This window comes from Triturus cristatus, chromosome 6, assembly GCF_964204655.1.
Source record: "Triturus cristatus chromosome 6, aTriCri1.1, whole genome shotgun sequence".
NCBI classification, from domain to species: Eukaryota; Metazoa; Chordata; class Amphibia; order Caudata; family Salamandridae; genus Triturus; species Triturus cristatus.
The window spans coordinates 1,228,682,249-1,228,697,480 of record NC_140589.1 but is presented as its reverse complement, the minus strand read 5'-3'; the positions used below and the strand labels follow the sequence as shown (position 1 = coordinate 1,228,697,480).

Here is a 15,232-nt window from a genome sequence, read left to right as displayed (position 1 = left end):
CATAGCTGTCGGCTCCGGCCCCGGCCCAGCTGGACCTCTATGGATCCGGGCCTGGTAGACCTTGTGACACCTCCACTGACATCGACCACACCGGCATCACCTCTGACGTCGCCCGGCCCACCGGACGACGTAGCCCCTGCTTTCAGTCCCGATATGGATACGGCGCCAGACCGGCGTCGCTTGATGCCAATTCCGACGCCGGATTTCTTTCCCTATGTCCATCCTCCTTATTTTCCGCCTGTATCAGCCTTCGGAGAAGGGGTCTGAGGACCCTCTCACAGCACTAATTGAGTTTGACCCGGACTGGGTAGAGGAGTTGGGGGACGCCAGTGGTCTTGATACCTCTCCTGACCTTGGCATGCTTTCTCCTCCTACCGTGGCTACGGAGGAGGATGCAAGTTACGCAGTGGTGTTGCGTAGGGCGGCCGAGGCCCTCCACCTCGAGCTCCCAAGAATGGCCGTCAGGACTAGCCTCATGACAGAAGTGCTTTAGCCAGCAGCTACCTCTTCGGAGCCACTGCTGCCTTTTAACGATGCCCTTTTGGGCGTTCTTTTAGGCACCTGGTCCAGGACCAACACAGGGGCTCCAGTGGATAGGAACTTGGCCCAACGCCATCTCCTGGCCCCGGGCGACCCCCTTTTCCTTTCCCCAACACCCCACCCATGAGAACTTGGTTGTCCAAGCCTCTGCGTCCCGGAGCGCATACCCTTCCACACTACCGGACAGGGAATCCAAGAAACTGGAGCAATTCGGTAAGAAGATTTTTTTCTTCCGCCAGTTCAGGACTGCGGTCTGTGAACACTGCATGCCTCTTCGGCCGTTATTCCCACTCTGTGTGGGATACAGTGGCGCGCGTGCTGCCTCAATTTCCGGAGGAGGCCCGGACAGTGATCTCTCAAGCTATTGCTGAAGGGAGGGATGCAGCCAAGTTTGCTATTCGTTGTGGCATTGACACCGCCGACTCTCAGGGCAGGGCGATTTCCACGACGGTGGCGTTCCGTCGCCATGCCTGGCTGAGGACAACTGTTTTTTCTGGGGATGTCCAGAACAGTTTGATAGACATGCCCGTTGATGGCTATCGTCTTTTCGGCAGTAAAGCAGATAGTGCGTTGAATCGCTTTGAGGACTCGTGCGCTACGGCCACGTCCTCGGGCCTTTCCGCCTCGCGCCCTCCTCCGCCTTCTGCTTTTCGCTCCTTTCGTGGCCACGGAAGGGGCGCCCCGACACGTTCGTTTCAGAGCCACAGGCCTGCGCAGCAATAGTCTCAGCGTGGACGTGGGACGCGCCGAGCCGGGTCAGGGGGCCAGCGGGCGGGCCAGTCCACCTCCACCGCTGCCTCCAAACCTTCCTAGTCCGGGTTTTTAGGCGGGTGGCAGGATTCGCTATCGCCTCCCCCACTGGCGCACCATCACTTCGGACAGGTGGGTTTTGCAAATACTCCAAAGGGGCTACTCCCTCCCCTCGAGACTACCCCTCCAGCCATGCCACCCCAGTAGCACTGCATGTCGGGGGATCACTTGGCACTTCTTCAACAGAACGTCATGGCCCTCTTGGCCAAGGGGACCATTGAGCACGTTCCTGCACGAGAAGGAGGACTTGGTTGTTACTCTCACTACTTTCTGGTGCCCAAGAAAGACAAGGGCATGCGTCCTATCTTAGACCTCGGGGACGTCAATCCCTTTCTCCGGAAGGAGAAGTTCAAGATGTTAACTCTGGCTCAGGTCTTGTCTTCCCTCAACCCTGGAGACTGGACGGTAGCGTTGGACCTGCAGGATGCATATTTCCACATTCACATCCTGCCTGCCCATCCACGTTACCTGCGGTTACGGTAGGCCATGAGCACTTTCAGTTTACCGCGCTCTCCTTTGGCCTTACCAGCGCCCCTCGGGTGTTCACGAAAGTGATGGCGGTGGTCGTAGCTCATCTGCGCGGATCAGGAGTTCCAGTCTTCCACTGTCTCGACGACTGGCTGTTGAAGGTGGGCTCGCCCCGGACAGTCATCTCCCACCTCCAGACTACGGCCGACCTCCTGCATTTGCTGGGGTTCTCCATCAATGTGCTGGAGTCGCACCTGATTCCCTCTCAGGAGCTCCTCTGCATCAGAGCATTTCTGGATACGACACACTTTCGGGTCTATCCTCCCGAACGGCGAGTCCAGGATATTCAGGTACTGATTTCGATCTTTCAGCCACTATCCTGGGTTTCGGTCAGGATGACCCTGAGGCTGCTGGGCCTCATAGCCTCCTGCATCCTGCTGGTCGATCATGCCAGATGGCATATGCGGGCTCTGCAGTGGGACCTGAAGTTCCGGTGTGCGCAGCATCTGGGGAACCCGTCCGATTACATCCAGATCTCGGAGGGCACTGCACGACAATTGCAGTGGTGGCTCACGAACCGGCATTGGGTCAATTGCAGATCCCTCTCCCTTCCCCAACCGGAGCATACAGTGGTGACGGATGCATCCCTCCTGGGATCGGGCGGCCACATGGGAGAGGCGGAGATCAGAGGCCTCTGGTCTCCGGCGGAGTCCAGGCTCCATATCAACATTCTGGAGCTCTGGGCGATCCGACATGCCCTGAAGGCATTCCTTTCCTCTGTCAAGGGAAGAGTAGTGCAGGTGTTCACAGACAACACCACCGCCATGTAGTACTGTAACAAACAGGGCGGGGTGGGGTCGTGGACCCTATGTCAGTTGGCCCTGTGCCTCTGGACATGGCTGGAACATCAGGGCATTTCCTTGGTGGTTCAACACCTGGCAGGTTCATTGAACTCCAGGGCGGACGACCCTAGCCGCAGGTGCATAATGGATCACGAATGGCGTCTTCACTCAGAGGTGGTGCAAGGTCTCTTTCGACAGTGGGGAGAACCTTGGTTATATCTATTCGCCACCGAACAGAACGGGCAATGTCAGCAATTCTGCGTGTTGGAATTTCCAAGGCGGCACTCGCTCGGCGACGCTTTTCATCGCGAGTGGAGTTGTGGTCTGTTGTACGCCTCTCCACCTATACCACTTATGCCCAGAGTGCTGAAGAAGATCAGGCGTGACTGGGCACAAGTCATTCTTGTGGCTCCGGATTGGGCACGAAGAGTCTGGTATCCTGAGCTACTCAGTATGACCATCAATCCCCCGATCCGACTGCCTCTTCGGGAGGATCTTCTGTCACAGCAGGGGACGGTCCTCCACCCGAACCTGTCCAGTCTCCACCTCCTTGCGTGGAGATTGAGCGGTGGCAGTTGATTCCTTTCGACTTGCCTCCTGAAGTCTGTGGTGTCATTCTGGCAGCCAGGCGTCCCTCCACTAACTTGGTATACGCCTGCAGGTGGAACAAGTTTGTGGCATGGTGCACAGCAAAGGCTGTGGATCCCCTTTTTCAGAAGTCCTTCTGTTCCTTCTTTCTTTGGGCCAGCAGGTCTCTGCTCTGGGCACTATCAAGGGCTACCTTTCTGCTATTTCAGCTTTTCTTAGGCTTCCTGATCAGCCCTCTCTTCTCAAGTCCCCTGTTGTAAATAGATTCCTCGAAGGCATTACTCATCTTTTCTCTCCTATTCCCTTCATAATGCCACAATGGGACTTGAACTTGGTTCTCACATATTTAATGTGCGCTCCATTTGAGCCTATTCACAACTGTCCTCTTCTTCTGTTAACTTTGAAGTCTGCTTTCCTGGTTGCCATCACCTCTGCTAGAGTGAGTGAGCTCCAGGCTCTTTCTTGCAAACCTCCTTTTCTGTCTGTCCATCCGGACAAGGTTGTGCTCAGGACACGTCCATCCTTTCTGCCAAAGGTTGTCACTGCCTTTCACATCGGGCAGACAATCACTTTGCCCGCCTTCTTTCTGCCTCCGCATCCATCCAGAGAGGAAGAGAGGCTCCACCGTCTGGACCCAAAATGTGCGCTCTCATTTCACCTGAATTGCACACAACAGTTCCGGGTGGATGACCAGCTCTTTGTTGGTTACGTAGGCGCTAAAAAAGGTCAGGCTGTACACAAGTGGACTATCTCCCGATGGGTCGTCTTGTGTATTAAATCCTGTTATTCTCTGGCAAAAAGGAGCCTCCGGTGGAGCTGCGCACCCATTCCACCAGGGCGACGGCTGCCACTACGGCATTGGGACGTGGTGGCCACTTTACAAGACATCTGTCAGTCAGCTACGTGGTCCTCGTTGCACACTTTTACTAAGCACTATTGCCTGGACAGCCAAGTCCGGAGAGACTGCTTCTTTGGCCGTTCTGTTCTCCGGGACTTACTGGTGTGATATTTATTCGCAGACCCACCACTGGGGTTGATATCGCTGGAGTATCTATTCTAAGGTAAGGAATCTATCACTAACGTGTTTCTTTCAGATGAACAAGTTACTTAATTCGGTAACGATATATCTGTAAGAAACATTAGTTGGTGATAGATTCCTTACTGCCCCACCCATCCTCCCCGTTCTGCGAACTGATTTCTAGGGTTAAGGTCATCCCTTTCAGGGCCCTAGTTTCAATGTTCCAGTGGTCAGGTTCTTGCATGGCTCTGTGTTCCTGGCGCGGAAAGTTGTGTACAGAACTGACGTCCGCGTGCGAGGGTGGCGACTAAGTAGCTGCCGTGACGTCATCTCGGCGACCAGGACGCCAACAACAGATGCGAAGCCACACGACACCACCTTCCAACGCGCAGGAGTACTGCTGATGAAAACTTTCAGGATCCAGTGTGATGCCTGGGGGTAATTCTAAGGTAAGGAATCTATCACTAACTAATGTTTCTTACAGATATATAGTTACCGAAGGTAAGTAACTTGTTCGTTTCGTCCGACCACTACAGGATGGGTCAGTCATTTCCAAACTTCACTGCTGCTGACTGCAGATTTTACCTTTCACAAGGAGCACATCCGCACTCAAAGTAGTTCCCTACAGTATAAGAGTATACCACGGCAATGTTTGCTTTTTGAGACCAAAAACATGTTTTATGTTTTTTAGCCACTGTTCGTTTTAGATTGAGTCAGGCCCAGCAGACTTCTCAACAATAAAGTTCTGGAAAAACCTTAAAACAAAACAAGCCTCAACAAAGTCGAAAGGCTAGCAGCCAACCCCCAGACCTCTTGGCTTTGCCAATGCTTGTTTTAAATGCATTAGTACTGCACAGGCTTGACTCCCATTATGAAGTGGTAAGAAGTTCCCTGTGTTGATAAAAGAAGGGGGTTTATGAACTAGCGCAAAATAATTACTTCAATGTCTTCCTTCTCTCACACCGAGCACTGAAACATTAGTTTACTTAAACACAAACACAGGCAAGTATTCCTACACCCATGTGAAGGAGTTAACCATCCAACAATGTTGCAGTTGTTGTTTCTTCTGAAAGTGCACAGAGCATGGAAATGTTCCTAAGTGTGCCCTTCCATGCACATTAAATTTCCATTTAATCAGAGCCTAACGTCTTTTGTGTCAAACTATGTACTAATGCAACTATGTCATGTTTGCTTGCTGTCCCACCGTGCATCTCCTTATTTGAATTCTGACAATTGTTTTTCAGTGGAAATCTTACAACCCGTCCTTTTCGCAAGTGGAAATATGGTTTCGATTTGTTTTTGTGGTTCTTACGTTTATGGTCACGGTAAGTAGCGCTTAATATAGTTTACCTTTTTGTTAGTAAGCTTTCTTGTCAAATATTTCTACGTTCTAAAATAACTACATAGAAATATTTGTGGTGCAGGATGCCAACAATTCACCTGCATCTTGAGAGGCCATTGAGATAATGCTAAGATGTAGATTGCATTTTGTGTCGAGCCTTATTGTCTCATGCTGAGAATAATATTAAATAGCAAACTGGTTTCTGTCTCAAAAGACACTTAAAAAGGCTTGAACAGTATCACTGTGCTTAGTGTCAGTCAGCTGTTGTTGCATAAATTATCTTAAAAGTCTAATCCATGACAAGAAGTATTTCTGCTTTGCTGTCTGTCAGTAACGTTTTATTAATTCTAGGTTGGGATCCTTTTACATCTTTTTTATATTTGTCATTTTTGATTTCTAGTGTCTGTTTGCTCATTCCTTGCGGAAATTCTCCATGAGAGACTGGGGAATTGAACAGAAGTGGATGTCCATTCTTTTGCCTCTTCTTCTACTTTATAATGGTATGATGCACTGGGAAATCACATCTCGTCAATTAAAAAGGTTTACCTAATACTTACTGACCCAGTATCTGATCTATTTTAGCAACCGTTTAGCATTTCATTTAACAAATAGTGTCTCAGGACAGGCAAGATAGTTTCATGGTGAAAGTATAATTGCATGAAATACAGTAGATGTGAATTCTACATGCTGCATTCTTTATCCGACTTCTGAGTAGGAAAAAGCTGTGCTGCTGTATTAGTCAGTAAAATATAGCAAGCTAGACTTGATTGATTCATGTATATTGAAGCATGTTAGCAAAAATGCTAACATTTAACATATTAGATGAAAGTAGCAATTTCAAAGACATGTACAGCACAAGATTTCTGTTATTGGAAAACACACATAGTACAAATCCAGTTTCGCTCAGGTAGCATGATTCGTTTTTTTGTTTTCCTTTTTATTGCTCTGCATGTTCTTGGGTCTTTTCCTAGTGTAGTGTATGTGATACACATTCACTGCTTGCTTTCCATTATGTAAGCTAATGTAGGCACTTGGGATAATCTTTTTGCTTAAAGTAGAGCACTAGAGTGGAAATAGCCATGCTTTAAGCTCTTGTCTGAAAGCAAAATGATCTTCTATATTTTTGACAAAATATAGAAGTGTGTTCAGCAGAGCAGCCTTTTAAGGCCCCTCTCTCCCTCCCCTTTTTAATTATCTTTAAAATTGGAGGAAAAGCCAATAGGTCGTGCTTAACTGATGTGTATCCTAGTATCAATCAGCATAAGAGAGTTTAAGCGTGCTAAGAACAAAGTAAGCCTGGTGGCTCAGACACATGCTTTGAAGAGAATGTGCTTTGTTGCTAGGAACCATTGCAAATCTAAAATGCTGGTTGAGAAAGTCATGCCCATCATGTTTGTCTATATGTATGGCAGCAGAATTTCTAACCTGTTCATTGCTTTTCATGAGGTACCAAGACATTGACAAGCATGGTGCAGTGCTGTAGGTCAACCAAGAATATGTATTGCTGTTATTTGTATTTATTTCTCAAACCTGAGCGAGATAGTGGAATTTCTTTCAAACTATCTGACACACTGCCAGGATTAGAACCACCACTTATTTTGATCACTTTGGTCTAATATGCTTTCTAGTTAAGGGTGTTGGTACGCATATAGTTAGCCAGTTCTTCAGTCTGTCAGTTTGTCATCTTGTCATCCAACCTCAGTAAAGGCATCAGCATCATTATAAGAACTTGACATTTAACAATTTAAAAGTAGTCAAACATACACATCACTCTAAGTATGAATAAGTAATGTTTTGTGTGTTCTAGGAGCCAAAAGATAGAAGCACAAAGAAAAATGGGATCGAGCTCTGGCCAAATACATTTTTCATAAAGAGAGAAACCAGTCCGGGCATTTTATCAAGATGGCCAATGTTATTTAATGCCCCTTATAACTCCTAAAGACCTACATTGCAAATAGGATCTCCACCAGTAGTCTTTATAATGCCACTAAGCCTAGAAATCAAGACTGATCAATAGCTACCATTGTGGAGCAAGCCCTACTTAGGGAGGAGCCGCAACACCTGTATGTTTGGGGTATTGTAAGTTAAGTTCACATTTAACTATTTTTAGTACCTTCTTTCGAATGGTAAAAGCAGGCTTGTCAATTCTTGGCATTCATACTGATTGTACTTGGGTTTTTGGTGATGATGGCTTTGTCCCCAATTTTAACACACCATTCAGGGTTGTATATGCTGTGCAGATTTTCATAACTAATTATTGTTTCTTTGTCTTTTTGCAGACCCTTTTTTCCCACTCTCCTTCCTTGTGAATAGTTGGTTTCCAGGAATGTTGGATGATCTTTTCCAATCCATTTTCCTTTGCTCGTTGTTGCTCTTCTGGCTGTGTGTCTACCATGGGATACGAGTGCAGGTGGGGAATGGGATTTAAAAAAAAAATAGGGGGGTATTTTGTTGCTACATCTCCAATCAAACACTTTAATTGAAAAGCATATTTATTTGTTGAATGATTGTCTGTCTGAGTTTTGAGCATTTTTCTGCTATAAGGTAAATGCTTAGCTCATGTTTTGTCACCAAAATAAGCTAAGGAACAGGTTGTAAGGGGGTTACAGTCATAGCCTTCGTCTTGTATTGCTTCTTTTGACAAGGGTGAAAAGCGAATGATACTAGTCTGCTTTAGATTGTGTGGTACCAACATTGAAATGACTAAAAACTCTCTAGTCATGTTGCCTAAAAGAAACAGTTTTTATTGCAAATTATTTTAACTAATGAAACGGGGGTTGTTCGAACTTCGCCTTTCTGAACTCTAACTGTTGTCTGGGAGTTTAATACTGGCTAGCAAGCCTCGTTTTCCAATATAGGTATTCGCTTTAATGCTGTGTAAAAATATTATAATCGACCTCAATCAAGACAACCTTGTGTGATAATAGCTGCCAATCGGAATGTTGCCATGAATTAGAAATATACTTTATAATATTGATTAATTCAGCCTTTCTTGTCCACCAGTGCAGGAATCCGGCTTTAGTAGTGTACCAAAAAGAGGTACACCATGTAGAAAGTCCAGATTACATTTATTGGATTACAGGGTTTAAATTGATTTTTTTTTTTTTTTTTTTTTAAACCGTTTTTATTGCAGAACAATATTATCAGCAGTGTACATTCTTACTTTTCCTGCATCGCTTCTACCAGCGCCCCATTCCTCGTGGTCATGTAGACCGCCGTACACAGCTCATGAGCCCACATCCCGGAGGCTGGGCAGCGACATTCAGGGTACCATAACACCGAACTATATTGCGACCTACACTTTTGCCACTAACATAGGAGGGCGTCTGCGTTCCGCTTTAGAGTTCCCCCCCCCCTTCCCCCCCTTCAGCACTGCCCCTCCTCCATCCCTACCCCCCCGTCCGCCCTCCCTCCCTCCCCGCCACCCGTGCCCCCCCCGCCCGCGACTGCGACTGTTCCCGGCCGTAGGATTTAGTCTGGGGTACATTTCAGAAGTACTTAACCATTCCCTGTGTTTGTGTGGGTAGAATGCACCGGGGGGTCCCCCTCGGGGTCAGATGGCGTTACAGGGTTTAAATTGATAATCCCCAAATGCTCTTTGTGGTAGTGTGGGGGAGCAGTTTAAGTTTATCAGAGGGTAGTGTTAAGCATTTGTTGTACACACAATCAAGAAAAAACTTGAGGCCAATTTAGAAGAAAAGAAAAAAAATTATATCCTTTTAGACACCAGGATTATCGGATTCAGGTAAGTACTTTGGCTATTATCAAATTTTACAGTAGAAACAGTAGAAAAGGACAGCTATCAGATTTGAGGTATGAGCCTCGAACGTGGTAATGTTATCGTGTAGGACAAACAAACATTGCATAGGCAAACTTACAGACGACTTACAGGTCTGTTCTGGACTTGAGGTGAGTAGGGGCCAAGGTGCAAGAAAGCACCAACAGTTCAAGTTTACCTGTCCTGGGAGCAACCCTTGACTCCGGTTCAATGTAGGCCGCTCCCCACACCTCTTACTGCTGCTCATCTTTGCCACCGCTGTTGTTTTGCCACTGCTGTAATTGCCACCCCCTGTTGATATTGTTGTAACTTTATTGTGTGTTAGCGTGCTTTCCTCCTTCATTTTCTGTGTTATCCTGCTGTGCCCACTCCCGCCGTTTTCTTTTTCCTCCCCCTGTTGATATTGTTGTAACTTCATTATGTGTTAACGTGCTTTCATCCTCCATTTTCTCTGTTATCCCGCTGTGCCTGCTCCCGCCGTTTTCTTTTTCCCGCCCCCTTAGTGCCCATTCACCTCCCAGCTGCTCCTCCCTCCTTTAACCCTTTATATGGAGGCCACGCAGCGGGCGTGCCAAAGGCGCGCCTAAGGCGCGCCTAAGGCAAGCCCGTCTGCGCCCGTCCGCGCCTGAACCGCGCCCAGCACCAGGCCCCCTGGCCCTGCGAACGCCACGACGCCCGCCTCCGCTATGGCTCCAGCACCCTCCACGCACACAACGCTGGACGATCACGCACCTGCTGCCTGGCCGTCCCGAAGCGCACCCAAGGACCCTTCTCCTGCCGGAACTGCAGCTTCACCAGCATCCGGCCCGCCAACCCACCCACAGAAGAACCCAAGTTTCTCAGATGCATCCTGCTCAACACCCGCTCAGCCCGCAAACACACCGTCGAACTCTGGGACCTACTCGACACCAACGCCCCAGATGTCGCCTTCCTGATGGAGACCTGGCTGAACCCCTCCTCGGCACCCGACATCGCCATAGCCATCCCGGAAGGCTACAAGATCACCCGCAAGGACCGCACCAACGGAGTAGGAGGAGTAATCGCCATTGTCCACAGAAACACTCTCAAAATATCGACAGACACCGACGACACCCTCAGCACCGCCGAACACCTGCACTTCCAGATCCACACCGACCCCAACACCACCCTCAGAGGTACCCTCATCTACAGACACCCCGGACCCCGACCGCAGTTCAGCGACTCCATCGCCGACTTCATCAGCACACACGCCATCGCCTCCACGGACTACATCCTCCTCGGGGACCTGAACTACCACCTCGAGAACAATAACAACTCCAACTCTTCCACCCTGATCGACAACCTCGCCAGCCTCTGACTCAGACAACTCGTCACAACACCTACCCACTCCGCCAGCCACACGCTTGACCCCATCTTCTCAGCAAGCTCCCACGTCTTCCTCAACCGCGCCACCGAACTCCACTGGACCGACCACCGCTGCATCCACTTCACCTTCCAGAAACCCACCACACACCACCACACCCAGCAGATGCCTCGTCGCCGCTGGAGCAAAGTCACCGAGGACCAGCTAACCACCGCCCTCGCCCAGAGTCCACCCGCAGACCCGACTGACCCCGACGCCACAGCCCGTAGCCTCAGATCGACGACTGCGCCAACACCCTTGCCCCGCTCAAGAAGCCCTCCAACACCCACACCAGCAAGAAAGCCAGCTGGTTCACCGAAGACCTCCAGGCCTCCAAGCGAACCTGCCGAAAACTCGAAAAAAAACTGGATCCGTGAACGAACACTGGAAAGCTACACAGCCCACAAGAACGCCACCCGGAGACACCGCCACCTCATCAGATCCGCCAAAAGGACCTCCTTCAAAGACCGCCTAGACAACAACACACACAACAGCAAAGAGCTCTTCAACATCGTGAAGGAACTCTCCAACCCCAGCTCCAACACCAACGACATCCCACCATCACAAGACCTGTGCAACTCGCTGGCCACCTTCTTCTATCGCAAGATCGCAGACATCCATGACAGCTTTGATGCCGTCACCACCCCGGCAACCGCTGAGACCCCCGCTCCCACGACCACCACCCTCACCAACCACCTGCTCTCCTGGACCAACATCAACGAGGACAACACCGTCAAGATCATGAATACCATCCACTCCACTCCAGATCCCCGGAAGACTCCTGCCCACACCACATCTTTAACAAAGCCAGCAGCACCATCGCACCCCATCTCCGGAAAAACTATCAACATCTCCTTCGAGACAGCGACCTTCCCGGAGAGTTGGAAACACGCAGAGATCAAAGCCCTACTCAAGAAACCCAAGGCGGACCCCAAGGACCTGAAGAACTTCCGACCCATCTCCCTGCTCCCGTTCCCGGCAAAGCTCATCGAAAAGGCCGTTAACAAGCAACTAAGCATCTTCCTCGAGGAGAACAGCATCCTGGACCCATCCCAGTCCGGGTTCCACAGCAACCACAGCACCGAAACTGCACTCCTTGCCGCCACCGACATCAGGACCCTGCTTGACAATGGAGAATCCTCCTGGACCTGTCAGCCGCCTTCGACACAGTCTGCCACCGCACACTACGAACACGCCTCCACTACGCCAGAATCGAAGAGAAGGCCCTGGACTGGACCACCTCCTTCCTCTCCGGCAGAACACAGAGCGTCTGCCTCCCCCATTCTGCTCCGAAGCCACCGAGGCCATCTGCGGCGTACCCCAAGGCTCATCCCTCAGCCCAACGCTGTTCAATGTCTACATGACACCGCTCGCCTATGTCGCACGACGGCACGACCTCAACATCATCTCCTACGCCGACGATACCCAGCTGATCATATCCCTCACCAAAGACCCCCACACCGCCAAAAACAACCTCCATGAAGGAATGAAGGCCATCGCCAACTGGATGAGAAACAGTGACTGAAGCTGAACTCTGACAAGACGGAGGTCCTCATCCTCGGTTCCACCCCCTCGGCCTGGGACGACTCCTGGTGGCCGACTGCACTAGGAGCACCCCCTACACCCACCGACCACGCACGCAACCTAGGGGTCATCCTCGACTCCAGCCTTTCCATGACGAAGCAGGACAACGCCGTCTCCTCCTCCTGCTTCAACACCCACCGCATGCTTCGCAGGATCTTCAAGTGGATCCCCACCGAAACTAGGACTGTCACCCAGGCCCTTGTCAGCAGTAGACTGTACTACGGAAATGCATTCTACGCAGGAGCCCCGGCCAAACTCCTGAAACGCCTCCAACGCATCCATAACGCCTCAGCATGCCTGATCCTTGACATCCCTCGCCGCAGCCACAACACACCCCACTTGAGAGACCTGCACTGGCTCCCCATCAACAAGAGGATAACCATCAAGCTCCTCACCCACGCACACAAGGCACTCCACAACACCGGACCAGCGTACCTCAACAGCCGACTCAGCCTCTACACCCCCACCTGCCAACTCCGCTCCGCAGACCATGCCCTCGCCACCGTCCCCCCGCATCCGAAGAGTGACCGCCGGCGGCAGATCATTCTCCCACCTCGCCGCCAAGACATGGAACACCCTTCCCATCCTCCTGCGGCAGACCGAAGACCTCCTAACCTTCAGGAGACTTCTCAAGACCTGGCTCTTCGAACAGTGGCAGCTCCCCCACACCCCCAGCGCCTTGAGACCCTCACGGGTATGTAGTGCGCTCTATAAATGCTATGATTGGGGAGCTGGTCTCTCTTGAAGTTCCTCGACATGCAGGTACGTTTTGGCAGTGGTGGTGTTCTGACTGAACACAAACAAGCCTTGGTGCTCGCAACTGGCTCCGGTACCTCAGGTCAGGACAGCTCCTGGGGGTCCTGGCATCCCCACACTTGGTAGAGCGATGGATCCAACCTCCTGGAGCACAAAGAACTCTTGCTGGGGCGCTGTTCCTTCGGTGGGCCCAGGGCTCGACCTAACTGTGTACCATGCAAATGAAAGTGCAGGCGGTAGCTACTCCAATCCAATGGAGATGTTGCTGGGTTAATGAAGTGCTGGGCAGACCTCTAAGGATGTGAGGAGGCTGTCCCACTTCTGGACCAGTCGGTGTCAGTGATTGTTGAGAGAGCAGCAGTCAGGCATGGTTTTGCGCCATGATTAATGCTGGTCCGCAGTTCTCACATCTTCGGCTCTTCTTTGTCCTCCTTCTTTCAGGCAGACAAATCTGAGTTCCTGGTGTCACGGGGCCACCTAACTTTTACATTTAGGGGGGTTAAGGAGAGTAGCGACTGGGCTACTCGCCCCTGGGGTCACTACACTTCCCCGATATGACCACTTCCTGTGGGGAGTGGGCATAACCCTGTCCCAGAGTTCCAAATGTCACCACAAGCAAGATGATGGAATCCTTTTGTGGGGCACATCAGGTAGCCCACCTTAGGGATGTGACTAGCCTGGAAGTGCAACATGCCTACTGCTAAGCTAATTTCCCACCTGCCCTGATGCCCAAAGGGCCTCAGGGCAGTGGGTGGCAACTGCCAGGTCTGGATGAATCCGAGGTTGCATATCAAAGGCGGCAGGTGCTTTGGAGCACCTCGCCTTGATCTTCTTAATCACTAGCCATCCTACTGGATGAGGTGTGAACACCTTCCTCCAGAGCAGGCATTGCTTTTTTGATATTTTTCTTTATTAAATATTCAAACAAGTAAACATAAGGAACACAGCATTTACATGCACTAAGATGTGTTACTTTCACATGTTCATCTCCACCCAGGTATAAAATGGGGTACAGTCCCAAAGTGTTTACAAAACGTTCCTACAAATAACAATCATACACTGCAACTTTTTATACAGGGCGGAAGTGGAGGGGGGGGGAGGTAAGAGGGGTGCTGGGTGGGCATGGATATGCCTGTACAACTATATGCCTCCACACTTTACTTCCTCTCATGCCGTACTATGGTGAGCTATAGCCCTAACCTGGCTCTTGCTCTATTCCCGACCGTCACCCCAGAGTGCTTGGGACCGGGTGAGTGTTTTAGTTCCTCACTTCCTGTGAAAGAAAAGAGCCGAAGACTTGGATGGAGATTGTATGGAAGAGAAAGAACAGAACAGGGGAACTGGGAGCCCTAGCGAGGAAACAGCAACAGTGTATGGGATATATGCCAGTGCAACAATATGACCAAAAGCAAATATGACAATGTGGGTGAGGGTGTGCGGGAGGGGGGGAAGGGAGGGGAAAGGGTGGGGGGGAGAACAGCACCTAATATTAAGAATGATAATGATATTAATGATAATAAAAATGAATATTAGTGCTGAGATTAAACTAGAGAAAGAGAAATGAAAATAAAAGTGTGAGATTAAAGGGGAGGGGGACGGTGTCCAGGGCGGGTGAAGCGTGTCCTGCAACCAAGTCACCCGCTGCCAATTACTGGCATGTCTGAATCTGTGTCCGGCACCTCTGTACGTAAAAAAGGTGTCCATGTCTCTAGGAAGGTGTCTAATTGATCCTGCAAATTGTATATGATCTTTTCGTGGGAGGCCATTTGGATCATAGCTGCCAGCCATGATTCTTGTGTCGGAGGGGCTGTGGCCCTCCACTGGCGCAATATGCAAAGCTTAGCTGTGGTCAAGGCTGTATGAGCAAAGCGGTGTTGTGGTCTTGATAGGTCTGGGGACCTCTGAAAATCCTGCAGAAGAATTTCGGAAGGTGAGCACACTAGGTGGAGTGGCATAGAGGCACTCAGGGTCCGCCCCACGTATTCCCAGAAGGCGTGCACTGATGGGCACTCGCAGATGATGTGTGTTATGTCGCAACGAGAGTTGGGACATCTCCAGCAGCTGGCATGTGGGAGGAGGCCCGCTCTGGGGAGTTTTGTGGGCATCCAGTACCAGTCCTGCAGAA

General features: G+C 50.2%; 1 protein-coding gene across 2 annotated transcripts in view; it reads left to right on the top strand.

The window, feature by feature from the left end:
* The window catches only part of TMEM181 (transmembrane protein 181), a 402,172-nt gene that overhangs the window by 282,698 nt on the left and 104,242 nt on the right, over positions 1-15,232 (top strand). For both annotated transcript variants that reach the window (XM_085612151.1, XM_085612152.1), the window contains exons 7-9: positions 5,511-5,591; positions 6,009-6,108; positions 7,888-8,018. In XM_085612151.1, the coding sequence (XP_085468277.1) occupies positions 5,511-5,591; positions 6,009-6,108; positions 7,888-8,018 (312 nt within the window). The remainder of the gene's footprint in view (positions 1-5,510; positions 5,592-6,008; positions 6,109-7,887; positions 8,019-15,232) is intronic.